The 26778-nt window shown below is 49.1% G+C and overlaps 1 protein-coding gene and 1 pseudogene across 2 annotated transcripts; one reads left to right on the forward strand and one right to left on the reverse strand.

Annotated features, from left to right (window-relative positions):
* Window positions 1-1115: 1115 nt before the first annotated feature.
* Rangap1 (Ran GTPase activating protein 1) lies at window positions 1116-26717 on the reverse strand. 2 transcript variants are annotated; one of them, XM_027404080.2, is made up of 16 exons: window positions 26483-26717; window positions 19482-19624; window positions 15944-16071; window positions 15023-15082; window positions 13114-13293; window positions 11732-11866; window positions 9999-10157; window positions 9006-9119; window positions 8591-8690; window positions 8405-8489; window positions 6172-6355; window positions 4596-4715; window positions 3421-3523; window positions 2491-2579; window positions 2250-2371; window positions 1116-1992 (listed from the first exon to the last, which is right to left on the reverse strand). In XM_027404080.2, the coding sequence occupies exons 2-16, from the start codon at window positions 19591-19593 to the stop codon at window positions 1923-1925; spliced, it is 1761 nt and encodes a 586-aa protein (XP_027259881.1). In that variant the 5' UTR covers window positions 19594-19624; window positions 26483-26717; the 3' UTR covers window positions 1116-1922. The 2 variants fall into 2 exon arrangements, with proteins under 2 accessions (XP_027259881.1, XP_027259880.1); XM_027404079.2 differs by having other exon boundaries at window positions 19482-19631; window positions 26483-26716.
* Window positions 19967-20818, forward strand: LOC100761686 (annotated as a pseudogene).
* Window positions 26718-26778: the final 61 nt, after the last annotated feature.

Below are 26778 nucleotides of genomic sequence, written 5' to 3' on the forward strand. Positions count from 1 at the left end.
GAGGCCAGTCTGGTCTACAGAGCAAGTGCCAGGATAGGCTCCAAAGCTACACAGAGAAACCCTGTCTCGAAAAACAAAACAAAACAAAACAAAAAGTTTATTGCAGCCAGGTGGTGGTGGCACACACCTTTAATCCCAGCACCGGGGAGGCAGAGGCAGGCAGATCTGAGTTCAAGGCCATAGATAAAATCTGGTGCCCTCTTCTGGTGTGCAGATATCCATGGAAGCAGAATGTTGGATAATAAATAAAATCTTAAAAAAAAAAGCTAATTGCTCTTGTAGAGGACCACAGTTCCACTGTTCAGTTTCCAGCACCCACATGGAGGCTCACAAAAGCCTGGAACTGGAGTTATGGATAGTTGAAAGCTGCCACGTGGGTGCTGGGAACTAAAGTGTGGCTCACCCAAAACAGTAAGTGTACTCAACCACTGAGCCATCTCTCCATGCCCAGAGAGGATGCTTCAGCTGAGCACCATTCAGCAGGAGGGGTGGGTTCTGATGGCCTGCTGGGAGGTAAGATGAGCTCTTGTCTGAAGTAAAGGTTTTATTATATACATTCCCTAGGAAAGTCGGCCAACCTCAAGTCACCTACTGGAAAGTAAACAGTGCCACCTTCCTGGCTTCCCATTTGAACCTCAAGACAGCTTTCAAGAATCTTTAGTAATCAAAGGTTTCCCTCCTCCCTGTCCACAGTCCACACCTTGGGCCACTCCTGTGAAATCTCCAGTGCAGGCAGGTGGAAGTAGAACCGACTCAGCAGCATGACACATTGTGAGAACCCTACCCCACCACCATCCAGAGCAGAGGAAGCACTGAGGGCCTGGGACGACAGCAGGGGCCGCTGCACGGAGGCCTCCCTGTACCCGGGAGGATGCCAGGGGCCGTTGCAAGGAGGCCTTCCTGTGCCCGGGAGGACGCCAGGGGCCGCTGCTCCCCGTGCTTCACTCTGTGAATGCATGTGCACATGTACATGGCTCTACTGGGCTTTTTACACGGGTCTTGGAGATGTGAACCCAGGTCCTTATGTTTGCACAGAAAGTTGTCTTAACCATCAAACCTCTGAAGCACCATACCAGTCCTAAGATATCCCCACTGTTGATGAAAAAGCATCTGGGTCTCTGCAGCTACCACAGGTGACTTTTATTTGTGAAGCTCCCAGGCACAGCCTAGACACACAATACAAAGGAAAGCAGGAGGTGGCCACACAGCCACTAAGGGAAGTCACAGGGCATCTCCTACCCAGCTCAATTCCCACTACACAGGTTCTCTCCTGCCTCAGAAAACCCCTGAAGAGCAGCCCGACATGTAGCTCAGGCATTAGGGGACCTGCCCTTCCCTCCCCAGGATGAAGAACAGGTCTGGGCCAGCCAAAGTGCTTCCTCTGGGTACAAGAGCCAGGGCACCCCAGGCAATTCCCACTCCTGGGCTATCTGGGGTTGGCTCCTGGCTCCTCCTTTGGGTCACATGGCTGAGGCCAGAGTTTCACTTTCTGATGACAGCTCCACCTGACAGTTCCTTAGGCACAGTGGAGACAGCAGGCCACAGTAGCTCCCCAGGCTTTGGTGGGACAGGAAGGCAGGGTAGGCAGGACAGCCAACAGGGCCTATGGCTAAGTTGGCGGTAAGTTTAATAACAGCAGCTTTCAGCCCTTTTCCCTGGGCATCAATCCCCCACAGTGGACCTGGGTTAGTCCAGCAAGGAGAGATGACCATCTGCAATCCAGACAGGAAGTACATACCTACACACACCACACCGACATACGTACGTACTTAAGGGACCAACAGGACACACGAGACAAAGACCCTCCCCTGCCTCTGGTCAAAGTCCTATCCAATGGAGACATTGGCTGAGCTCAGTCCATCCAAGTTCCCTTAGTCACTGGTGCAGGCAGGGTGAGGGACAAGAAGAAGCTGACTTTAAGCCTAGATCTTGTATAGTATCTGCAGCAGATTGTGGCGGGCAAGGGAACAGGATTCCAGTGCACCATTGGGCCTGTGGAGAAGAGAGAGTGGCATGGACATTTCAGAGGTCTGGGAGCTCCATGTCCAGAAATGTGTTTCCCAGTTTGGCGTGGTGGGTGGGGGCACATGGGCAGGGGTTATGTGCCAGACTCTGCAAAGACAATGTTAGTAACTTGGGCCTTTACAGAGGGGCTAGACTGGGACTCTTGGGATTCATGTGCCCCCTAACCCATTCAAGGAGCTTTAGCTCAGGCAAGAACAAGGCAGAACAATTAAGGCCACACTCACTTTGTCACAAATGCCAACAGCAGGGGAGCAAGGGCCTTGGGGAAGTAATCCTGCTGCACCACATGGGTCAGCACCATCAGGGGCCCATACAGGCTGGGGATGGCCTTGATCTTGTCTTCACTCTGCAAATAAAAGTGGGTAAGCTCCATTGTCACTTGTGAGACCCGCTTGCTACCTCAGTGACCCAAAGGGAGTGACGGGAAGCTGCCTTCTCCGGGCCTGCCACTCCTCAAAGCCTCACCTTGAGCAGGCCCATGTGGATAAGCAACCTGGTGAGGAAGGTGTTGGAACTGAAAGACGAGGAGCTGAAGGCCTTCTTCATGAGGGCATCTACAGGGGAGAAATGGAGTGTGCAGGATGCAGGCAGCAGGACTGGTCAGGCAGAAGTCAAGGGTAGCCAGAGCCCCTGAGTTCTGCCCTGTCAAGAGGCAGACCGGTATAGTTGATGGATGGTGGTTCCGGAACCAACAGACGGCCCAATTTACCAGCTGGAATGCCTTCTCCACCTGGTCTCTTATAAAATGGATGTGGTGACAGTACCCATTCTGTCCACCTTGCACATAGGGCCAAGGGCCATGGAAACCACTAGGGAAGGCTTGAGATGTTAGGTGAGAAAAGGAGACCTGATGGGACTATGCAAAAGAATTTAGGCCTCTTGCATCTTTCAGATGTCCATGGTTCCCGGAAAGCAGCCATGTAGCTGCTTTCTGCCTTGCCTCCCGTCCCAGTGAATGGCCCCCACCTCACCCCAGAGCAGCACAGCCTAAGAGGAGGCATGTTTCTGCGCCTGTTTTCTTGCCATGAGCTACCAGTCCCTGGCTTCTTTGCCTGGACAAATCTGACACACCTGGAGGCTCTAATGGATGTGACAAGGTTAGACTGGATAGAAGCAGAATGACAGGGCTTGGATATGTAGCAAAGAGTCCAGAAAATCTTAGGAAGGTGAGAGCTGGTGTCCTCTGTGTAGGTGACATGTGCAGAGTCTCCCACAGGGCACAAAGGCCTCTCTGATGGGATAGCATAGCTCATGGGGCCCTGAAGATTGACTATCTGCCCTGACCCTGCTTGGCCCAAGTTCTAACTATATATAACACATGTCTTTGGGAAGTTGCCCCACATACAGAACACGGGAAAACATCTGGGTCTACCAGCCCCACCCAGCTCACATTACCGACAGCATCCAGCACTGCTGTCTTCACTGAGGCTTCATCCCTGAACACAGACGCCACCTTCAGGAAAGCCGAGACAACTTTCTCAGGGTCAGAGGTATCAGTCTGAGGACAGACAGAGATAATGGCTGATTAGGGGGTCACAGCCCCCTGGCTGTGGAAAGTAACTGCAAAAGACCCCAACAGCATTAGAGATGGGAAAGGGGCCCCCGTTGGTAGTTCATGCAAGGAGTTGACTTATCCCAGATTATTCCCTAGAGCCTGGTGAAAAACTGAATCACAACAGGTATGAGCAGCAAATGATTAAACATATTAAATGCCATTATCCTCAGGGAGAGGCTGCCATCTTACTCTAACTAGAATGGGACAGCTGCCATGATAATCTAACACAAATCAACCAGAGGGAGCCGATATTCACACAGAGGAAGGCAGACGCTCTTTTGTCAACAATGAAGAAATGTAGAAAAAGCCAATTTCCAAAAATAGTGGCTCAGTTTCAAGCATTAGATCCACTCACTGGGAGTGCCTGAGAACTCTGAGCCAAGAAAATGAAGAATAATGTGAAATGAGAATGTTTATACCATATAATCTCATGTCATGGAAACATCACAGATAAGTTTTTTTGGCTGCTGTCACCTAAGCTCTAAGTTAAGAGTGGAGCTGGCAAGACAACACAGCAGAAAAGGGAACTTGCCACCATGCCTGAAAACCTGAGTCTGATCCTTTGGTAGGAGAGCACCAACTTCTGTAAGCTGTCCTCTACACACATACACAATAAAATGCTTTTCTTAAAAAAATTTATTGACAGGGTCTCACTATGTATCTCCACCTGCCTCCCAAGGCTGCATGACAAAATGTAATGCTTTTACAACTCAGAGGACATATGTGGTCTCCTTTTCAGTAGGCATGGAGAAGTGCAATGGTAAGGGGCTGCTCCTCCCTGAATCAATGAATTACATGAGGCTGATTGGCACCTGAGCTGCATAAATGTCCTGGAAAGGGGAATTGTTCTAGAAACAGCTAGATAAGCCTGGAAAGATTCAAATTCCCTAACTCCACTTCCTGCTGGGCCATGGCAGGGATCCCGTGACAGACCCAATAGGTCACTGACAGACCTAAGGGGAGGGAGCAAGCTTCCTGTGGTATGTGGAGGTCCCGGAGCTGGGAGTGCTCTTACCTGCTGGACTATCAGCATGGAGACCTTGGGACCAAGACGCAGCAGCTTCTCTGGGGAGGGGAATGACAGGAAGGTGGAGAGGTCTGTGGGAGGCGGGGAGGACAGCACGGGAGCTGGCTCCTGAGAAATAGGTGACACAGGGGCTCTGTAGATTCCAAAGTCCAGATTCCTCCACCCGGTTGTGCCCATTCCCACTCAATAACACCGTTCTTCCAGCCAGTTCCAGAGTCTAGGCCTAGAATCAGCCCTCACTCACAGCATATGGGGTCTATGGGTGCTGACTCCAGGTGTTCCTGAAGCCTTTGGGATAAGGGACAGGATGCCACCACCATAGCACTCCAAGTGGAGCTTTGCCATGCAAACAAGACCAGTGCCTGGGTCAGTGTGGCACATTATCTGTTAATTGCTCCCAGAGCCCAGAAAAGCAGCCCTGTTCTTCAGGGGTGTGGGCAGTCTGATGGCTCCACCCAGACTCTCTGGTAGTTTTATTTTGGAACCTATGACATGGATGAACAAATCACCAGTAGGCTCAGGCAAGAAACTCAAGTCTCTCTCAACCCCAGTCACAGTCTCTAGACTGCCCCTAGGCACTTGGTGCAGGGCATTTGTACACCATGTAAAGGTATATTTGCTGTGATTGATGTTATAAAAAGTTGAACAGCCAATAGCTAGGCAGGAGGTATAGGTGGGACTTTTGGAGAGAGAAAGGAAGAGGAGATGAATCTACTCCAGTCGACAGGATGGCTGAACATGACAGAACACAGATTAATAGAAATGGGTTTTTAAATTTAAGTTATAAAAGCTAGTTAAAAACAAGCCCAAGCTAAGACTAGCTTTCATAATAAGTCTTCGTGTCACTATTGGGGAGCTGGCTATCAGGACAGAGAAAGACTCATTACAGAAGCCACCATGATAACCCACTGTGGGGAGGAGAAAAGACTTTGTACTTTGTAGTCCCAAACCATCTCCTGCCTCTGTCACCCCTAGGGAGGCTCCAGTCACGTGTCAGACCCTTATGTGTTCTCAGGGCTGGGGACTCAAGTGTAGGCCAAATATCCAGACCTTCAGGGTCCAGGAGAACTAGAATGTCATCTCTCTTCCCCCTCCATAGCATGCCATGCTCACATAAGGTGTAGGTGGCACTACCCTAGGCATCCCGGCCTGGGAGATCCTGACAGCCTCCTTTATCTGCTTCCATGTGGAACTTGAGGCTCCTTTAGGACTGATTCTTCTGTGTCTATAACCTTTTTAGCAATCCTCCATCATTTTTCTACATGCCAGGATTACAGGCATGAGTCATCATGTCCGGCTGTGCTTATGTTTTGTTGGTTTTTTTTTTTGTCATAAAAAATGTATTTAAAGTACTATGTGTTATAAACACAAGCACACATGTACACTTATTTACACTCAGGTAAAACATTCAAACACATACAAAAAGCTCTCTCTCCTGGAATGATTTTCTGAGAACCATGCTATCCATTTGGTCCTTGTAGCTATTAGACTTAAATAGCTACATCCCCACAACAGACTTCCAAGGGCCAAGGACTCTGATTCCAGCAAATGACAACAAACTCACCCCACTGTTAGGGTCCAGAATCTTCCGCGAGGCTGTGGCTGATTCTTCTCCTTGCCCTCGCTGCTGTGGCTCTTCCTCTTCGTCATCCTCGTCCTCCTCCTCGTCCTCTTCCTCGTCCTCCTCCTCGTCCTCCTCCTCGTCTCCTTCCTCATCTTCCTCCTCCTCATCATCTCCCTCATCATCACTGCAGAGAGAAGCCAGCTAAAGCCCAGCAGCCCATGTTGACTCTGTGAGCCTACAGACTCTTCTGGGAGATGATGGACTCTGGCCAAGCCCAGGGGCACTGCTCACAAGATGGCGCCCAAGGGTCACCATAGTGTCATTTGTTTTTCATTCCCCAGGGATGCTACCCAGGTTATAGACACAGAAGAATCAGTCCTAAAGGAGCCTCAAGTTCCACATGGAAGCAGATAAAGGAGGCTGTCAGGATCTCCCAGGCCGGGATGCCTAGGGTAGTGCCACCTACACCATATGTGAGCATGGCACGCTATGGAGGGGGAAGAGAGATGACATTCTAGTTCTCCTGGACCCTGAAGGTCTGGATATTTGGCCTACACTTGAGTCCCCAGCCCTGAGAACACATAAGGGTCTGACACGTGACTGGAGCCTCCCTAGGGGTGACAGAGGCAGGAGATAGTGCTGGGACAATGATCTCCCACTTTGCCCTCCTCAGGACCTCCCTCTTGCCTCAACTTCTTCCGTTCCTATCAGTCACTGAGAACTCAGCCATCTCCACCCGGTGCCTGTGCCTCCCACTCTGGCCTCCACGTGCTGCTTCTGCTAACACATCTGCTGGGAGTGATGGCACTCGCCTTTAAGCCCAGAAACTGGAGGGAGAGCCAGGTGGATCTTTGAGTTATAGAGCAACTAGGATCATATAGTAAAACCCTGTTGAGGGAGAGAGGAAGAGGGAGAAGGAGAGGGAGAGAGAGGGAGAGAGAGAAGGGGGCACTGGAGAGATGACTGAACAGTTAGGAACACTGGCTGCTCTTGCAGAATACCAGAGTTCAATTCATAGCAACCACACAGTGGCTCACAGCTGCCTGCCTGTAACTCCTGTTCTAGGGGATCCGGTACCTTCTTCTTACCTCCAACAAGGACTAGGAACACACGAGACGGAGACATACATGCAAGACAAAATATCCATCCACTTAAGATTTAAAAAAAAAAAAAAAAAAAGGTTGGAGGCTAGAGAGATGGCTCAGAGGTTAAGAGCACTGACTGCTCTTCCAGAGGCCCTGAGTTCAATTCCCAGCAACCACATGGTGGCTCACAACCATCTGTAATAAGATCTGGTGACCTCTTCTGGCCTGTAGGGATACATACAGACCAAATACTGTATACATAAATAATTAAATGAAATAAATTTTAAAAAAGGGCCCTTTCCGTCGACCGACCCAGGAACTAGAGCCCTCATCCAGTGGCTGATGGAAGCAGAGACAGACATCCACAGATATACACTGAGCTGAAATTGGGAATTTAGTTGAAGAGAGGGAGGAATGAAGAGCAAAGGGGTCTGTACCAGGTTGGAGAAACCCACAGGAACAGTTGGCCTGAACAAGGGAGAGCACATCGACCCCAGATGCTGTCGGGGAGGCCAGTACAAGACTGATCCAGACCCCTGAACATGGATGTCAATAAGGAGGCCTCTGCACTCAAGGGAGCCTCTGGTGGTGGATTAGTATTTTTCCCTGGTGCAAGAGGGACTTTGAGAGCCCATCCCACGTGAAGGGTTACACTCTGGGCCTGGACACATGGGGAAGGGCTCAGGACCAGCACAGGAAGATTTGGTGGACTTTGCAGAGCCCCCGTTGAGGGCCCTACCCTGCCTGGGGAGTGGTGGGTGGATGGGGTGGGGGTAGGCTGGGGGTGGGGGAGGAGGGATGGGGGTGAGGGGAGGGAGAGGGAGAAGGGACTTACATGTGAAACAAGCTTGTTCCCTAACTAGAACTAATAAATAAACTTAATAAACAAACAAACAAACAAACAAATAAATAAATAAAAAGGGATTGCAGCCCCTCAGGGACCTCCCAACATGCAGGTCTGTAAGGTGATCCTGCTTAACCCCTATGGTCCTTTGCTGAAAACACAAAAGTTCTCCATCCTTTTCTATCCAACACCTAGCACAAGGGGCCAGCTACCAGACTAACAGATAGCGAGAGAGACTCCAAGTGGAAGTAACGAAGAGTAGGTCTGACCCCTGGCCTCAAGCTACCGCCCCAGAATTCCCTACCTGAGGGATGCCAGAACCTTGGCCATACTGAAGCTGTCCAGCACCTCCTGAAGTTGCTCACAGCCCTCTTCTCCCAGGGCATTGCCTGATCAGGGAAGGAAAAGTGAGGTCAGGGAGGACAGTGCTGGGGCCAGCTGACCCCGGCTAAGCTGAGGCTGATCCCCGAAAACCCGAAAGCCTACTTACCATTGAGGTCCAGCTTTTCCAGCTCAGCCTTGTCAGCCACAGCCTCAGCAACAACCAGGGCAGCATCTCTCTTGATTTCACAAAAGGACAGGTTCAGCTCCTAAGACCAAGAGGAAGAGATAGGAAGAGATAGAGAGGAATGCCAAGCTGGGTTAGGAGACAAGCCCTGCTCCTGCCAGCTTTCCCGTGAGCAGTGGAAGCAGGCTTGGGCATAATGGTGTGGAAAACAAAACAATGCTATGAACCCAGTGTTTATGTGGTGTTTACAGAAAAGTGAGAAGGCTGAGACCTGGCTCAGGTCCACCTCCCTTCATCCCAGACCCTTATGCCTCATATTCTACCGCTCTAGGTGGGAACTCCTGAGCATGGGGAAGCGTAGACCCTGAATGGAAGAGGGCAGGGGGAAAATGAGCACCTTTAGCTTGGGCAGGCCCCCACGGACAGCATCTGCGATGGCAATGGCCCCCTTAGAGCGTACAAGGCAGTCCCCGAAGTTGATCGCCTCTACTTGCCGCAAAGTCTTCAGGGTCTGAGAGGAGGAAGCAAGGGGTCTAAGGTGATGCCATCAGCCATACACTAGCCTGACTACCTCAGCAGTTCTTTTTACCACAGCCTACTGGCTCCAAGGCCCTAACTAAACCTCAACTGCACTGCTCCTCATGTTTTGGACAGATTTCTCCCCAAAGCACGAATCAAATCTAATCATACCCCGTCAGGTCTTAAAACCCTCCATGGCTCCCTACTACTCACAGAGGCCTCCTTGAGCCTCAGTCATTTCAAATGAAGACCAGCTCAGGCAGGTTCCTGTTAGTCTGTAGACCTTTCACTCTCTGCTGACCACTGTGCATGAACCACCCACCCTACTGTCAGCTGACCAGTCTTCATCCTTAGTCAAAAAAGCAAGCCACCACAGAAACCAGCCTCAAGCCTAAATTCCAATTTGACCCTCCATCGGATGCTAATACCTGCATTTGTGACATTTATAATTCATCTTCCATGGGCCCAACCCACCAGAGGCCACACCCAGAGGTAGCTACCACTGTGCTCAGAGCCTATACAAAACTGGTCAGCAGTTCCTTTCCTCCTGTACAAGGGTCTCCCTGAAGTAGGTACCTTGCAGGCCAAAGTTCTGCCCAGCACAAACTGGGCACAACATGCAAGCACTGAACGCCTCAACAAGGAAACTGATGCTTCTTCCTTTGCAGCTTGAACAGAATCAGAACTGGCTACCGAGGACCCAGAGGTCACTCAGCAGCAGACAGTAGGGACTAGTAACACATAACGCGGGCCTTTGCAAATGGGCGGGACTGTGGGGTATTGAACATGGAAGGGCGGGAAGGTAGGGGCAGACCAATGCTTTTTAATGAGCCTCCTGTGGCCCTCGAAGCCTCTGCCACACCTGCCTCACCTCAGCCATGGCCACCGCACCCTTCTCAGTGAAGGTGTTGTCATTTAGGTTGATGACTCGCAACAGGGGGTTGATGGAGAATGCCTGGGCCAGGGCTGTGACACCAGGATGGTTAATTCCATTCTGTGGCATGTGGACCTCTTCCAGAGTCCCAATGATCTGTCGGGCAGAAGAGAATTGGCAGTGTGGCCTGGAGCTATAGCGACATGCAGGAGAAGGGTAAGGGAGGAGCAGCCACCAGCATCAGGTAAGGGCTATCTGAGTTTCCAGGGCACAGATCTCAAAGCAAACTTTTGGACATGGCTACATCTGACCACATCAGATCCACGAAGAAGATAACTGGTTAGAGATGCCCAGGACTGGCCAGGCTCCCACAGCTCTGAAGGAGAAGGCCTCCACTGGAACGGAGGTTTCTTAGTCTACTGAGCTTGAGCCAAGGAGACAGTGCCCCAGGACAGCAAACTTGAGGATGACACCTGAGTTTGTTCTCTTGACTTAGGCTTGGGTACACACAAAGAAAGGAAACCAAATCAAAATAACAAAAAAGATACAAGTGGATTAGAAATTTCCACTGGGCGTTGGTGGCGCACACCTTTAATCCCAGCACTCGGGAGGCAGAGGCAGGCGGATCTCTGTGAGTTCGAGACCATACTGGTCTACAAGAGCTAGTTCCAAGACAGCCTCTAAATCCACAGAGAAACCTTGTCTCGAAACCCCCCCACCAAAAAAAAGAAATTTCCATGGCAAGTACCCCTTCATCCCACAGTCCAAATGAGACTAGTTAGCTACATCAGGACTAACAGTTTTTCCATCTATATTTTAAGACCACACACAAAGCCGGGTGGTGGAGGCACATGCCTTTAATCCCAGCACTAGGGAGGCAGAAGCGGATCTCTGAGTTAGGGACCAGCCTGGTCTACAAGAGCTAGTTCTAGGACAGTCTCCAAAGCCACAGAGAAACCCTGTCTCGAAAACCCCCTCCCCCAAAAAAGACCACCCAGAGACTTGGGGTGGGATACCGTGGATGGAGCTAGGACCCCATTCTAAGCAAATCAGAGGACTGAAGGCTACAGGCCATTGGAAGGGTCTATCTGAGGATAGTGAGTGGTCCCCCTCCAGCCCAGAACTCCTGTAAGGGCCACTCCCACCAAAGGTGGATGAGGAGTCCTTACAGGTCGCTCCTGGGCAGGGCCATCATCAGGGCTGCTGCTGGGGCAGTGTGGTTAGTGCTGGTAAATTTTGTTTGTTGGAACAGAAGGGAATGGAGACCCTTCACTGTGCCTGGTTAGGGCAGATTCAGTCCTCATATCATGTACCACCAGGACCTTCAGGGTCCTAGAACAAGGGACAAAGTTGGTAGAGAGTGCTGCAGGGGTCAGTGAGATGGTACAGTGGGTACAGACACTTGCTGTGTGAGCCTGAGACTTGAGTTCAACCTCTGGAACGCATGCAGTAGGAGAGAACCAGCCCCTCTGACCTCTTCATTTGTACTATGGCACAGGCACCATACACACCCATAATAAACATATCTAAAAATAAGCCAGGTATGGCGATGCATGCCTTTAATCCCAGCACTCAGGAGGTAGGGGCAAGCCTGGTCTACATACAGAGTTCCAGGCCAGCCTGAGCTAGAGAGAGATACCTCCTCTCAACTGAACATAACAGTGGCTTGTCAACCTGTTATGGGCACCCCCCATATGTCTGGCATAGCAGGGTAAAAAGAAATGACTTACCCCAAAAGCTTCTGCCAATGCAGTGGCTCCATCATTCTCCAGACGGTTTCTGCCAGCCACAAAGACCTTCAGGGCCAGGGGCTTGCCTTGGGCACTGGACTTTCGGTGACACTCAGTCAGAGCTGCTGCCAGGATCTGTAGGAAAAGGCACAGGGTTGTGTGCAGATCTTGGTCTGGTCCTCATTCCACCTGCCTCTCAACTGTCCTCCAGTGAACAATACCCCGTCCAGGGCTGGATCAGGGGACACTGCTAAAGCACAATGGACACAGCACTTCAAGGTTTATACAGAACTTTTTTTGTTTTTTTTGTGTTTTTTTTCCGAGACAGGGTTTCTCTGTGGCTTTGGAGGCTGTCCTGGAACTAGCTCTTGTAGACCAGGCTGGTCTTGAACTCACAAAGATCCACCTGCCTCTGCCTCCTGAGTGCTGGGATTAAAGGCATGTGCTACCACTGCCCAGATATACAGAACTTTAATACTTTATGGTGTTTGCATACTTGTTGGGGGTTAGTTAGTTGTAGGGGTCCGAGGCAGGTAGAGGCACACAGGGAGCATCTGGATTTGAAGCCAAGGGCAGTGTGGATTCCCAGTTATCCCAGGGTTCTGCTGGGTTAAAACTGTCCTGATTGCAACCTTCCAGATTATGAGAAGGCAGAATCTTTCACTGAGACAGGGTCTCATTATGTAGCAGAGGCTGGCTTTGAACTCACATTGCTGTAATTCAGCCTTCTAAACTCCTCCACAGTCTTGCCATATTGTCCAGGCTGGTGGGCCTCCTGCCCCAACCTTGAGAGTGATTAGACTACCAGTATGTGTCACAGCAACCAGTTTAGATGCTTCTCATGGTCAATAAACCAGAAGACTCTGATCAGAACAGGGAACCTCAAGATTCTCTCCCATATTACCTATTGGAAGAAGCTTCCTGTCTGACCATGGTCCTCCAGACACCATCTGGTAGCACTTGTGCTTAATCAACTTTTATTTTACTTAAGGATAGCCACAGGTGAACCTGAGGTACAGTCCTGTTTAGGAATAAAAGTGAACTGTGACTCTGCAAGAGAGCTGGGCTCTTTCTTCTCCAGGGCTGTGCCAGCTCTTCTGAGTAACAAGAGGTTTGTTACAGGGACATCCCAACCCCCAATTCTGCACAACAAGCAGGTCAGAGCAGGTTATGCAGCAGCACCACCGCCTCTGTGTTGCCAAGGCAACCCAAGAACTTGGAATAGTTGCTTAGCAACCAAACCCTCTGGACTCCTTTCCTCACTGGCTGCAGGCTGCTGATGTCTTTGAGAGTAAGAGACAACTGTCCCCAGTGGTGGGGCTAAGGGCTGGAACACACAACCCAGTGTGGGTGCAGAAGGTCACTGAGGAGTGCCAACTCACCTTGCCACCTCCGATGCCCATGCCACAGTTGTTAAGCTTGAGTTCATGCAAGGTGAAGCAGGCTGGGCTCTTGAGGAGGGCCTCGAATCCTCGCACTCCATCAGGTCCAAATGCATTGTCACTGAGGTCCAGTTCCACCAGCTGTGCTCCTGCAGTGATGAGTCCCTCCCCTAGTGAGATCTGGACATAGAAAGAGCTCTGTTAGCTTCCCAGACAGCTACCAAATACCACTTCAGGGCCAGGCCCAGCCCTGATCATAGCCACAGATCATATCCAAGCCACTGGGAATGTGGCACAGACACTGGCTTAAAAATTATAGATTATTGTTGTTGTTTGAGTCTTGGCTCGTGAACTAGCATAACTTCTATTAATTGGTTATCTCCTTTTACCATGGCATTTATTATTACCTGAATGCAGCTTGAACTGAGGTGTGCATACAGCAAGTATCTTTATCCACCTAGCCACCAGACTGGCCCAGAAGATTTTTCATTACTATGTTCTGACACTGGAATGGGAGTGAGTGGCACCTGGGGATAGGAATATCTGGGAAGCCTCCCTGTAGGTGGCGGCATTGGGCTCACTGAGGATGAGAGCCAGTTAATACAGAAGGATTCCAGACAGCAGCAGAAACCAGGGCAGAGAGATAACGATGAGAGCCTGCCTAAGCTGGGGTACCCTGAATATGCAAGAAGGCCTCATAAACACCTTAAGTTTCAGGATTGTCTGAGCAGGATGCTGCTGACAACCTGGGAGTGGAGCAGAGGACACCCCTAACCCTGCCAGGATAAACAGCCAGAGGTGGCTCTGCCAGAGAAGGGATGAGAAAAGGGGGGCAGGTTAAGAGTAGGTAAGCAGACTGCAATGGCAGGACTTCAGGGACACCTTGTCTTTGCCCACACCATACAAAGTTTATTATCACCTTCCCACCACTCAACAAACAAGACAATCTAGCACCTGCTGACCTCTAGCCACCTGGTGGCCACACTGTGCACTGTGTCTACTTCTCCCTGGACCAGTACCATCTTGCCCCAGGTTCTCATTACTAGGAATGTAGATCTAAAGCATGCCTTCAATGCCCAAGCAAACTAAATGCGCATGAGAGGCCATAAGAAAGCCGCTCTACCTTCTGTTCCACCCTGAAGAGTTCACTCAGACGGGCACCCTGAATCCTGGACTGCTCATGGTTCAAGGGTTGACACCACCTCCACCATCTCACAAGAGCTGGCTCACACCACACAGTGGGCCCTCTCTAGGACCCTTTGAGAGTTCCAGGATCTTTAGGAGTGAGGATGGAGTGTAGGCTTTTCTAAAACGCCACTGCTGGGGAGGATGTAGAACCAGGAAAGCCAGTCTAGCACCCTCCACCCCAAACACCTTTATCCCAAGGATACATGCTAGGGAGACAGCCTAGGACAGCCCACTGCCATCCTGTGGCTTCTCTCCCACCCTCCCCCACCCTTTCCTACCCCCCTGCATTTGGCCCTAGGAACTGGAGCCACTACAAAGCATCACACAAAAGAGTGACAGAGAAAGATGAAACAGCCACAAGAGACTGTATGCAGATGGATCCTGAGGAAACAGGTCCTTCTATGCAGGCTGAGGTCAAGAGGAAGCAGGTCCCTGGGGCACAGGGACCATGGTAACAAGAGAGGGTGGTCACAGTAAGAGGAGGTGCAGTATGAGAACAGGGACTGTGGGAACGCCAGCCCTAAGCAACACCTCCCATCTGAGGCTTGGCCCCATGGGCTCCTTCATGTTCTCACCTGCTCCCATCAACTGTCGGGACACAGGGCAGGTGATGGGCATGCCTGGCTTTTATCTGTGGGGCTAACCGGACTCAAGAGAAAACAGGTGTGATGGTTATCTGACAGGGTTCTGGGCCTGCAGGGACATACTACCTGAACCTTACCAGAGCTGGTGGGATCTCAGACCGAAGCCTTCCAGTGAACATGTCACTCCAGTGGCATCGCTGTGCAGAAGAAGGGAAGCGTTAGCTCGAGAACCCAGGAGCAGCCTCAAGCCAAGTCTCACATCACCTGTGCCTCCCTGAGAGCTTCGGCACCCAAGAGGACTACAAGATTTCCTAGGTTTGGTTTTCTCAGCTTTGAATTGGACCAATTCAGTCTGCAGCTAGAGAGACCTGGAAGCAAAGGGGATTCTCTCTGATCTGTCCAACCCTTTGGTGGAACACGTGACAATTCTGGGCGACAGAAGAACACAAAAGTAAACAGAGGCTTCAACATAGGAAATTAGTACCTCCTTTCAGCCCCTTTGACCATCTCCATCGGGGCTTGTGGCTCCTACCTACCCCCACTGCTTGCCTTTTCTTTTTTGTTGTCTTTGAGACAAGAGTCTCATGTAGCCCAAGCTAGACCATGTAACTGAGGTTGGCGCTAAGTTCCTAACCCTTCTTCCCCAACCTCCAAAAAGTACTGCAATTTCAGGCTTGCACCACATCTACCCACTGGCTTTTTTTTTTTTTTTTTGGTTTTTTGAGACCGGGTTTCTCTGTGGCTTTGGAGGCTGTCCTGGGACTAGCTCTAGCTCTTGTAGACCAGGCTGGTCTCGAATTCACAGAGATCCACCTGCCTCTGCCTCCCAAATGCTGGGATTAAAGGCAAGTTTAGTGAAAATGATCAGATAAATGTCACAGAGGTAGGAGCTATTTACAACTTGGTTGCAAAAGCCATGTCACTAGCTCTGGTTGCTCCAGGTGGGTCTGTTATGGCCAAAGGGAGAAGAACAATGTGAGTACCAATACCAGGACAAGGGTTCAACAGGTTCTGGATCTACGTAGTAGCTGTTGCAATGTGACGGGACTCTCCCTCACCTTCAGCTCTGACTTCTTCTCTAAGGCCTTGGCGATGACTTTGGCCGCTTCCACTCCCACTGTGTTACCCTCCAGTCGCAGAGCCTCCAGGCCGTCAAAGTCTTCAATCTCCTTAATCACGTCTTTAGCTGTGCGAACAGAGCACCTCAGGTTTTGGCAGTCATGAACCACTGGGGCAGGAGCAACTCAGAAGCATCTTAGCACATTCCATTCCCACCACACACCCACGGACACAGGAGGATGGGACAGGCTCCTAGCCTAGTTAGGGCTGTGCCGACCATTCTTCATGTTCAAGCAAGTACAAGCTATTCATTGTGATGTTAATCAGTTAGCACTACACACATTATGAATAGGAAGTTTCCTTTTTGATTTTATGGTTTTTAAAGATAGGGTCTCCCGGTAGCTCAGTCAGGTTTTGAAGTTTACTATATAGTCAAGAATGACCTTGAAATTTTGATTCTCTTGCTTCGATGCCTGTGCCTCTATAGCTTTCCTGAGGACAATGGCTGGGGTGATCTCTTTGCCTTTTGCAAGACTTGCTCCAAAAGGTGGCCCCCCTCTAAAGTCAGCAGGCTAGCCTTCTCAGATGGCTGTTCAAGAAAACTTATAAAAGGGCAGGGCCAGGCATGGTGATGCCCTAGTACCCAGGAGGCAGCTGCAAGAGGATCTAAGAGTTTGAGGCCAGCCTGGTCTACAAAGTAAGTTCTAGGACATCTAGGATTACACAGAGAAACCCTGTCCAACAGCTAACTACATTAAAAAAAAAAAAAAAAATCAAAGATAGATAAAGTGACCATCACTTCTCAGGTCCTCTAGTTCAAAACCCAAAGATGCTCACATTCTGCCTTCTAGGTACCCCACTCCCCTTCAAAGTTAGGAGCTCCTCTTCAGAGGTAAGGTGGGCATTCCTATTGACCTAATATAATGCTAGTGAGGTGGAAAAATTAGCCACCAGAGTATCAAAGCCAAACTCAGGGTCTCTGTCTGCTCTCTGTAGTGCTAGGCATCAAATCCAGGGCCTTGTACATACAGGTACACTGAACTGCATCCTAAGCCCAAAACTTGATTTTAATTCTACCTCTACTACTATGAGGTAGTGACTATGCCCTTAAGGGAGTTTTGTCATGTCCTCGGTTTTCAAATCTGCAAAATGGGGATAAAGCCTTCTAAAGGGAAAAAACCACATATATTCATTATTTACTGTGTTGTGTGAGTGCACACAAGCATGGAGGTCAGAGAACAACTTGCAGGGGTCAGTTCTTTGCTAGCACATGGTTCCAGCAACTCAACTCAGGTATGAAAGTGCCTTTATCCACTGAGCCATCTCTCTGGCCCAATAAGCAGCATGTGTTTTCAAATTTGTATTTACTGAATTAAGATCAGTGTCTATTCAAAAACATGGGAACAGAGAATTCAGCTGAACATCAGTAATCTTGCTATCTGTAAAATCTGTAATCTTGAGTGCTGGAGAGATGGCTCAGTGGTTAAAGGCACTGTCTGCTCTTCCAGAGGTCGTGAGTTCAATTTCCAGCAACCAAATGGTGGCTCACAACCAATTGTAGTAAGATCTGGCACCCTCTTCTGGCCTGCAAGCATACATGCAGGCAAAATACGGTATACAAAAGAAATACATAAATCTTATTTGTTAGTTTTTGTGTTTTTGAGACTGGGTTTCTCTGTGTAACTTTGTAGACCAGGCTGGCCTCAAACTCACAGATATTTGCCTGCCTCTGTCTTCTGAGTACTGGGATTATTTAGCTACCACCTGGCTAAATAAATCTAAAAAAAAAAAAAAAAAAAAAAAAAAAAAAAAAAAAAAAACGGGGGGGAGGGGGTCTGGAGAGATGGCTCAGAGGTTAAGAGGGCTGTTCTTCTAGAGGTCCTGAATTCAATTCCCAGCAACCATATGGTGGCTCACAGCCATCTGTAATGAGATCTGGAGCCCCTTCTTGGCCTGCAGGCATACAGGCAGACAAAACACTATACATAAATAAATCTCGAAGGAAAAAAAGAAACTTGTGATCTTGAATGAGTGACTTAGTCTCAATTATAGAAGAAGCATTTTTACCCTCCTCCCACAGAGATGATAATACAAATCCCAGCAAATGAGTGTAGAAGCAGGCGGATCAGGCCATTCTCTGCTATTCAGCCAGTATGAGGCCAGCCTGGTCTACAGAGTGAGTTCCAGAACAGCCAAGGCTACACAGAGAAACCCTGTCTCAGAAAAACAACTATAGGTCAGATCTAGTGGTGAATGCCTTTAATCTCAGCACTCAAGAGGCAGAAGATCTTTATGAGTTCAAGGCTAGCCTCATCCACTCAACAAAACAAACAAAAAACCCACAACAAATAAATATGGAACCAAAATAAACAAAGCAGGTGAAGTTAGGGGTTGGTATTCATAGAGGAATCTGTGCATTTCAAGGTATGGACATCCCCACCCTTCTGAGGTTCCCAAAGTCCCCTGGAGGAAGAGAATAAGTTTAATAGTGCATGAAACAATATAGGAAGTCCAAACCAGTTTCCCTGGTTGGGCCAGAACTCAAAGAGGCCTCACAAGGTCTGAAGGCAGATACTTTCATTTCTAGGCAGCAAGAGATTCTGGGTTGTCTGTGCTGCCTAAGCTTTGATCATGAGTGGGAAGACAGGAACTCTCTCTGTCCTAGTGATGTCTGGTTTCAAGGACTGGAATTCCCCATCAGGGCCCAACACCACACTTTTTTCTTTTTCTTTTAAAAGATTTTATTTATTTATTATGTATACAACATTCTGCTTCCATATATATCTGCACACCAGAAGAGGGCACCAGATCTCATAACGGATGGTTGTGAGCCACCCTGTGGTTGCTGGGAATTGAACTCAGGACCTCTGGAAGAGCAGTTGGTGCTCTTAACCTCTGAGCCATCTCTCCAGTCCTCTCTTTCTTTTTTTTTTGAGACAGGGTTTCTTTCCTTCCTTCCTTCCTTCCTTCCTTCCTTCCTTTCTTCCTTTTGTTTTTCGAGACAGGGTTTCTCTGTGTAGCATTGGAGCCTATCCTGGCACTCGCTCTGGAGACCAGGCTGGCCTCAAACTCACAGAGATGCGCCTGCCTCTGCCTCCCAAGTGCTGGGATTAAAGGCGTGCGCCACCACCACCCCAACACCACTCTTTTTTAATGCAACTCTGCCACAAGGAAGACAGTTGGCCTGGGATGGTGAGGATAAAGGTAGGGGTGGGAAGAACTCAGCCCTGAAGTCAGGGGCTAGGCTAGACAGACAAGCTTAAGACTAGTCTAGGCTATACATTGATGAAACCCTGTGAAAAGAAAAATCCACAGGCTAGCAAACACACACACACACACACACACACACACACACACACACACACACACACACACACAAAGTAACAGAAGAAGCCTCACTGTTAGAATGGACCAATGGCACTGACTTCACCTCCCAGGACAAATGATCAAGACTGAGATGGCTCAGAAAGCCCGAGGACTAACTAGTAAGCATTCACAAACACCCCCACCCCTCACACAGCTAGCCCAGGAACTCACCATCTTCGGCAGTATTCAATTTGAGACTCTTGCCCTTAAAACTCAGCTGTCCTCCGGCCACCTGGGTTTTAGCCAGGGTCTCTGCCAGTTTTGCAATGTCTTCAGAGGCCATGCTGGCAACAATTGTGGGCTGCCTGGGAGACCTGCAAACTGAAGACAGAAGCTGCATTAAAAAAGAATCTTGTGGGGCTGAAGAGATGGCTCAGCAGTAAAGAGCACTGGCTACTCATTCAAAGGACCCAGGTTCCATTCCCAGCATCCACATGGCAGCTCAAAGCTGTCTGCAACTCAGTTACAGGGAACCTGACACCCCTACACAGACATTTATGTAGGCAAAACACAAATGTACAAAAAATAAAAATGCACAGCCAAATCTTATTGTGCAGTGCCAGCCTTGTCCCTAAGACATGATGGTGAAGGTCGGGGTGAATGGATTTGGCGATATTAGGGGGCCTGGTAACTAGAACTGCCTTCATTTCTGACCAATGGATGTTGTTGCCATCATTGACTTCAACTATATGGTCTACACATTCCAGTATGACTCTATCCATGGCAACTTCAACAGCACAGTCAAGGCTGAGAACAACAAGCTTGTCATCAATGGGAAGGCCATCATTCTCTTCCACAAGCGAGATCCCACCAACATAAATTGGGGTGATGCTGTGGAGTCTACTGGGGTCTTCACCACCACAGAGAAGGCCAGGACCCACTAGAAAAGGGTGGAGCCAAAAGGGTCATCATCTCTGCTTCTTCTGCTGAAGCCTCCATGTTTGTGATGTCTCACTCAAGATTGTCAGCAATGCTCCCACACCACCAACTGTTAGCCACCCAGCCAAGGTCATCCATGACCACTCTGGCATTGTGGAAGGACTCAGGACCACAGTCCATACCATCACTGCCACCCAGAAATCTGTGGATGGCCCCTCCGGGAAGCTGTGATATGATGGCCATGGGGCAGCCCAGAACATCATCCCCGCATCCTCTGGTGCTGCCTAAGCTGTGGGCAAGGTCATCCCAGAGCTGAATGGGAAGCTCACGGGCATAGCCTTCCATGTTCCTACCCACAGTGTGTACATCATGGATCTGACATGTCACCTGGAGAAAGCTGCCAACTATGATGACATCAAGAAGGTAGTGAAGCAGGCATCCTGGGTACACGGAGCACAAGGGTTGTTCCTGCGAGGGTGGTTTTAACAGTGATGCCACATCTTCCACCTTGGATGTTGGAGCTGGCACTGCTCTCAATGACAACTTTGTAAAGCTCATTTCCTGGTATGACAATGAATACGGCTACAGCAACCGGGTGGTAGATGGCTTACATGGCCCCCAAGGAGTAAAATGTCCTAGACCAGACCACTAATCCCAGCAAGGACAGGAGAGCAAGAGAGAGGCCCTCAGCTGCTGAGGAGGGTTGCCCCAATCAACTCAGCCCCCATCACTAAGCAATCCCCTGAGTTTCCATCCTAGATGCCCAGAAGATGGGGAGGAGCATTGGGAGTCCTGCTCTCTTCAATACCAAAGTTCACTGTACCCACAAAAATAAATAAATAAATAAATAAATAAAAAATAAAATCTTGTGAAGGGGGGACTGGAGAGATGGCTTATCAGTTAAAAGTACTTGCTGCTCTTACAGATCCCAGCACCCACACTGTATAGCTCACAACTACCTGGTAGTGCAACTCCAGGATCAGACACCTCTGATTTCACAGGGTGTCCGGATTCACTTGCATATACTCACACTCACACACACGCATACACATTAAAAACTCGTCCATTGCAGTGGGGTAGAGGAAAACCCAAATAATTCCTTGTGTCTTTAAAGTTGATCTTAATAAAGACCAGTTTGCTTTAAATACAATAAACTTAGTTTCCCAAACTAAGGTTTTGGATCAGGCTTTGTCGACTCCCCCACCCCCCTTACCCTGTGGAAGGAGTGGATGAGCGATGGGCTGGGGGGCATGTGAGGGGTGGTGGGAGGAGGGGAGAACTGTGGTTGGAATGCAAAGTTAAAAAAAAACTAAAAAAACAAGAAAACTTGTTCACTGATGCCCCACCCACATCAGCACTCACACATACACCAGTTATAGTGAATAAAAATTTAAAAAAAATTTTTTTGTTTTTGGTTTTTGAGACAGGGTTTCTCTGTGTAGCTTTGGAGCCTGTCCTGGAACTAACTGTAGACCTGGCTGGCCTCTAATTCACAGAGATCCACCTGCTTCTGCCTCCCATGTGTTGTGATTAAAAGTGTGTGCTACCACTGCCTAGCAAAAATTTTTTAAATATTTTTTGAAGGGGCTAGGGCAGTAATTATCAAGCCAGGGTCAACTAAGACAACTGAGAAACACAGATATTTACATTGTAGCAAAATTACAGTTATGAAGTAGCAACAAAAATGATTTTATGGTTGGGGTCCCCATAACATGAGGATCAAAGGGTTGCAGCATTAGGAAAGCTGAGAACACGGGGCTAGGAAGATGGCTCAGTACCGAAGAGGATGCTCTTCCACAGAACTAGAGTTCAATTCCTGGCATTCATATGGTGGCCACGGCCTCTGTGGGCACTGTAGGTAAATGGTGCAGGCATATATGCAGGCAATATACCCAACACATTAAAAAATATATATCAAGCTGGGCATGGTGGCACATGCTCTTTAATCCCAGAGCATGGGAAGCAGAGGCAGGTTGATCTGAGTTCAAGGCCAGCCTGGTTTACAGAAGGAGTTCCAGGACTACACCGAGAAACCCTGTCTCAAAAAAATTAAAAAACAAAATACTTAAAAATAAAAAACCAGGAGCTGGAGAGATGGCTCAGAGGTTAAGAGCACTGACTGCTCTTCCAGAGGTCCTGAGTTCAATTCCCAGCAACCACATGGTGGCTCACAACCATCCGTTATGAGATCTGGTGCCTTCTTCTGATGTGCAGATATACATGGAAGCAGAATGTTGCATACATAATAAATAAATAAAATCTTTAAAAAAATAAAATAATAATAAAAAATAACCAAACAAATGGCAGGGTGGTGGTGGCACACACCTTTGATGCCAGCACTCGGGAGGCAGAGGCAGGTGGATCTCTGTGAACTCGAGACCAACCTGGTCTACAAGAGCTAGTTCCAGGACAGCCTCCAAAGCCACAGAGAAACCCTGTCTCAAAAAACCAAGAAAAAACAAAACAAAACAAAAACCAAAACCAAACAAACAAATAAAAAGATCTTTTAAAAAGTATCCTTCTGGGAAGTTTAAGCACCAAGAGGAATGAATATGGGATTAGAAAAACAGCTATTCAAGAGCCACACACCTGCCTGATCATCTTGGTAGCACTCTGTCTGAGGGTCCTGCTCCTCAAACAGGGCACAGATGTCTATGGGATCCAGGTTATCCATCCCAGGGAATGCCCCACTGCCCATGCTGGCATGACTCAGGGTGGCACAGAAGTCTAAGGCATGTCTGGTTTCAACCCTGGCCAGGAGACTGCACACGCCACAGTAGCCTCTGAGGTTCCTAGGAGACCAGAGTCCCTACATCACAAGGGCTGCCATCACAATAGAGCAGTGTGCAGGGAACAAACACAGCTTCTCCACTGTGTTTCAGACACACACACTGCACACATCAAACAAGCAACCACCTCAGGGGCACTAGCTATGTGCTATCCTCTAATTCAGTCCTGACACTCTCAGATCCCAGGGGATGAGGGCTTGGTCTACAAGGCTTCCACACAGAAGATGCTAGGATGAACCCCAGGGTGTTTACCTTTTGATCTACTGGCTAGGAACTAGTGTTGTCATGACTCTCCCTGTGGGGTCAATTAATTTGCTAGAACAACTCACAGAATTCAGGGAAAACATAAAGGATGTGTCCGTGTCGGGGGTGTGTATATCTGGGTGGGGGGCGGTACCCCAGACATCATACCTTCAAACCCCAACAAATGACTTCATCATTATTTATTTATTTAGAGACAGGATCTCAATGTGTATCTCTGGCTGGTTTGAACTAATCTGTAGTCCAGGCTGGCCTCAAAGTCAGAGATCCGCCTGCTTCTGCCTTCCCAGTGCTGGGATTAGGGTAATGCACCATCATGCCAGCAAACAAAGGATACTTTAAAGAATACCAATGAGCAGCTAGAGCCAGGCGTTGGTGGTGCACGCCTTTAATCCCAGCACTCGGGAGGCAGAGGCAGGTGGATCTCTGTGAGTTGGAGGCCAGCCTGTTCTCCAGAATGAGTGCCAGGATAGGCTCCAAAGAAAAACCCTGTCTTGAAAAACCAAACAAACAAACAAACAAACAAACAAAAACAAATAAGTGGCCCGATAAATACAAAAAATGCACAGGGAAGGTATCAGAAAAGGGGCCAGACAAGCTGGGAGGTGGTGGTGGTGGTGGTGGTGGTGGTGGTGCACACCTTTAATCCCAGCACCCGGGAAACAGAGTCAGGCAGATCACTGTGAGTTCCAGGCCAGCCTGGTCTACAAGAGCTAGTTCCAGGACAGTCTCCAAAGCCACAGGGAAAGCCTGTCTAGAAAAACCAAAAAGAAAAGGGGCCAGAGCTTCCATGCACTCCTAAGGCCTGTCATCCAAGAATCCTGTATTCAAATGTCTGGTAGTGTTCCAAGCCTTGTCTTTTTGGATGTTTATAGACTTTGTTACATAAGCATGATGGCTAAATCATAGGTGTCACTGATAGATCTGAGCTTGGCATACAGGGCAAGAGTCCCAGCCCGGTAATTCTATTTGGGTTTTTCCAATGATTACCTCCATCCATCCATATTACCTAAAGGACTGAGAGCCAGCCACCAGCATTAGAGTACAAAGACATGTCACTTTAGAATTTTAGGAGTTTTCTATGTCAGGAAGCAGAACTATAACCAAATTCTTATTTCATAATCTCACTACCAGCAACAAAGCTACCCACAGCTGGGAGCTTAACAGACTGGCAGAATGGGAAAGTAGGGCTGGGGTATAGCTAAGTGAAGCTTCTAGCATGCAGAGGATGAGGTAGTTTGAATAAGAATGGCCCCCATAAGCTCACAAATTAGAATTCTCTTTCTCTGCCTTCAGATTGGGCTGTCACTCTCAGCTACTGCTCCAGCTCATTTGTGCCACTATGCTCCCCAACCGGATAATGGATTAAACCTCTAAAACTCTAAGTAAGCCCCCCATTAAATACTTAAAAAAAAAAAAAAAGAGTAGCTGTGGTCATGGTGTCTCTTCACAACAATGGAGCACTGATTAAGACACAGAGAACAGTCAAGTCATTCCTTGTGCACCTTCTGAATGCTAGGTCACATGGAGATAGTTGATCCTGGCAAACACAGGTCAGAGCCTGATTCTCAGCAATGAACTAAGCCCCACCAACGTCCTGGTCCTCAGACATCCCGCGCCATAGCAGGCTTCCTCTGGTAGCCTGCCTCCCATCACTTTTCCTTATCTTACTCCTGAGCATCCTGATTTAGCTAGTTTACCAATAAGCATAAACTATTACTCAGGATAAAACAACAGAACATTCAACGAAGCACTCACTGTATTGAGCACTATGTACCAACACTGTTCCAAATACCAGGAGATCTGAAGTAAAGCACACACCGTTTGAAGCTTGTATTCTAAACAAAATACTTTGCATGTCCACGAAAAGGTGCATGGAAGTGAGGGAGGGTTAGTTTGGTGGTAGAAGTCTTGCAGGAATTTGAGGCCCTGGTTTCAATCTCCATCACCACAAAACATAAAATAATAAGAAAGACAAGATGGTGGGTGCACACCTATGATCTAGTATTTGGGAAATGAGGCAGGAGGATCAGGAGTTCAAAGCCATTCTCAGCTACTGAGGGAGCTGAGGCCAGCCTGAACTACCCGAGACCCTGTCTGAAAAACACAAAGGAAAAACCCCACACAGACCAACCAGGAAAGGGGCAAGGAAAAGAAGAAGGTGGTTTTGGTTTTGGTTGGATTTCTTTGTTTGAGGGGTGCTGGTTGCAATTTACAGTAGAGTAATTAAAGATGTTTTCTGTAAAGAAACTAAAGATATCACCGATTGAGCCATGCAAAAACAGAAGTGAGAGCATTCTTATAAAGGGCACAGAATATGCACTGGCTTGGGGAGAAGAGCAGGGAATTGTAAGGCCAGTGGGCTATGACTAGAGCAGAGACGAAAATGGAAAAATATTAGGCAAAAGATAATTAACCAGGGTCTTAAGTCACCAAGGCCATTTTAAAGAATGTGTATCACTATGAGGGTTCCTAGCAGACAAAAGTGCACCAAGCTGCCTTGATGGGTACTGTGTCCCGGTATAAGGCCTGATATTTTTTAGGGGCACCTCAAAGAATGACAAAACGAAGATAAGCAACCCTGCCACCTCTTACAGTGGGATGAAGAGGTTAAAAATGTGGCGGTGGTGGTAAGGCTTTCAGGTGGCACATTCTCAGTCCAAGGGACGGGATCACACTGGCACACACTGGCCCTCCCCCATTTACTTTAAATAATGACTAACCAAAGCACAGAGGGGTGGAATTGATCTATCCAAGGTCAGCAGCCGGCCTGCGAGGGAGCAGACACAAACGGTCAATACACAAACGCCCTCTCCTCCAGGGCGGCCGCGTGGGAGACGTCCTCAGGTGCACATCCATCCATCCATCCACACGGCAAAGCGTCAGCAGTGACTCATGCCAGACTTCCCGCGCGGACGTGGGCCGGCTCGGGTAGGCGGCGATGGGCTGCGGGGCCCCACCCGGAACGCCAGGCGGCCTCGCACCGCCTCCAGGTGAGATGGATGCCAACCCGAGACGCCACCGCGGGCAGCAGCGCAAAGGGAGGCAGCTGAGGCATGTGACCTCTCTAGACCTCAGTTTCCCCAAATGTGAAGGGTCAGTGCGGCCCAGCGCCCCACCACACCACGCGGGGCCGCAGTGAGAGCAGCGAGGTGAAAGGGTAGGCAGGAGGCGATCGCTTCGCCCCATCCAGGCCCTGGTGGCCCAGGCAGGTGACAGAACAGCATGAGGGCCCCGACTCACCGCAAACAGGCGGCGCCGCCGCGTGGGGTGACGGAACGCGCGCGTCGGGGACGGCTCGAGAGCCCGCGTGAGGGTCACCGCGCCTTCGTGCGGCAGTCCCAGTGCCCAGTCCGCCCGATTGTCCTCGCTGCAGCGGCTGCTCGTCTGGCTTGCGCACACCACCTGCTCCCCGATCCTCAGCGATGATGGCGGCGGAGGAGGATTTTTGAAAGCCGGCAGTTTCTTTGCTTCGATTTGATTTGTTCAAGCCGGAGCGGGGTTTTGCCCGGCCCGCGTGCGGGGCCTACCGGGAAGGG

The sequence above is a fragment of the Cricetulus griseus genome, chromosome 2, assembly GCF_003668045.3.
Source record: "Cricetulus griseus strain 17A/GY chromosome 2, alternate assembly CriGri-PICRH-1.0, whole genome shotgun sequence".
Taxonomy (NCBI): Eukaryota; Metazoa; Chordata; class Mammalia; order Rodentia; family Cricetidae; genus Cricetulus; species Cricetulus griseus.

What these genes read in the sequence shown, in the direction of transcription:
- Rangap1 (XM_027404080.2), bottom strand. Translation starts at nt 19,593, where the DNA reads ATGGCCTCTGAAGACATTGCAAAACTGGCAGAGACCCTGGCTAAAACC. An exon ending in AGAAGAAGTCAGAGCTGAAG is followed by an intron (nt 15,083 to 15,943) that starts GTGAGGGAGAGT and finishes TCTTCTGCACAG; the next exon opens with CGATGCCACTGGAGTGACAT. An exon ending in TCCACATGGGCCTGCTCAAG is followed by an intron (nt 2,372 to 2,490) that starts GTGAGGCTTTGA and finishes TTTTATTTGCAG; the next exon opens with AGTGAAGACAAGATCAAGGC.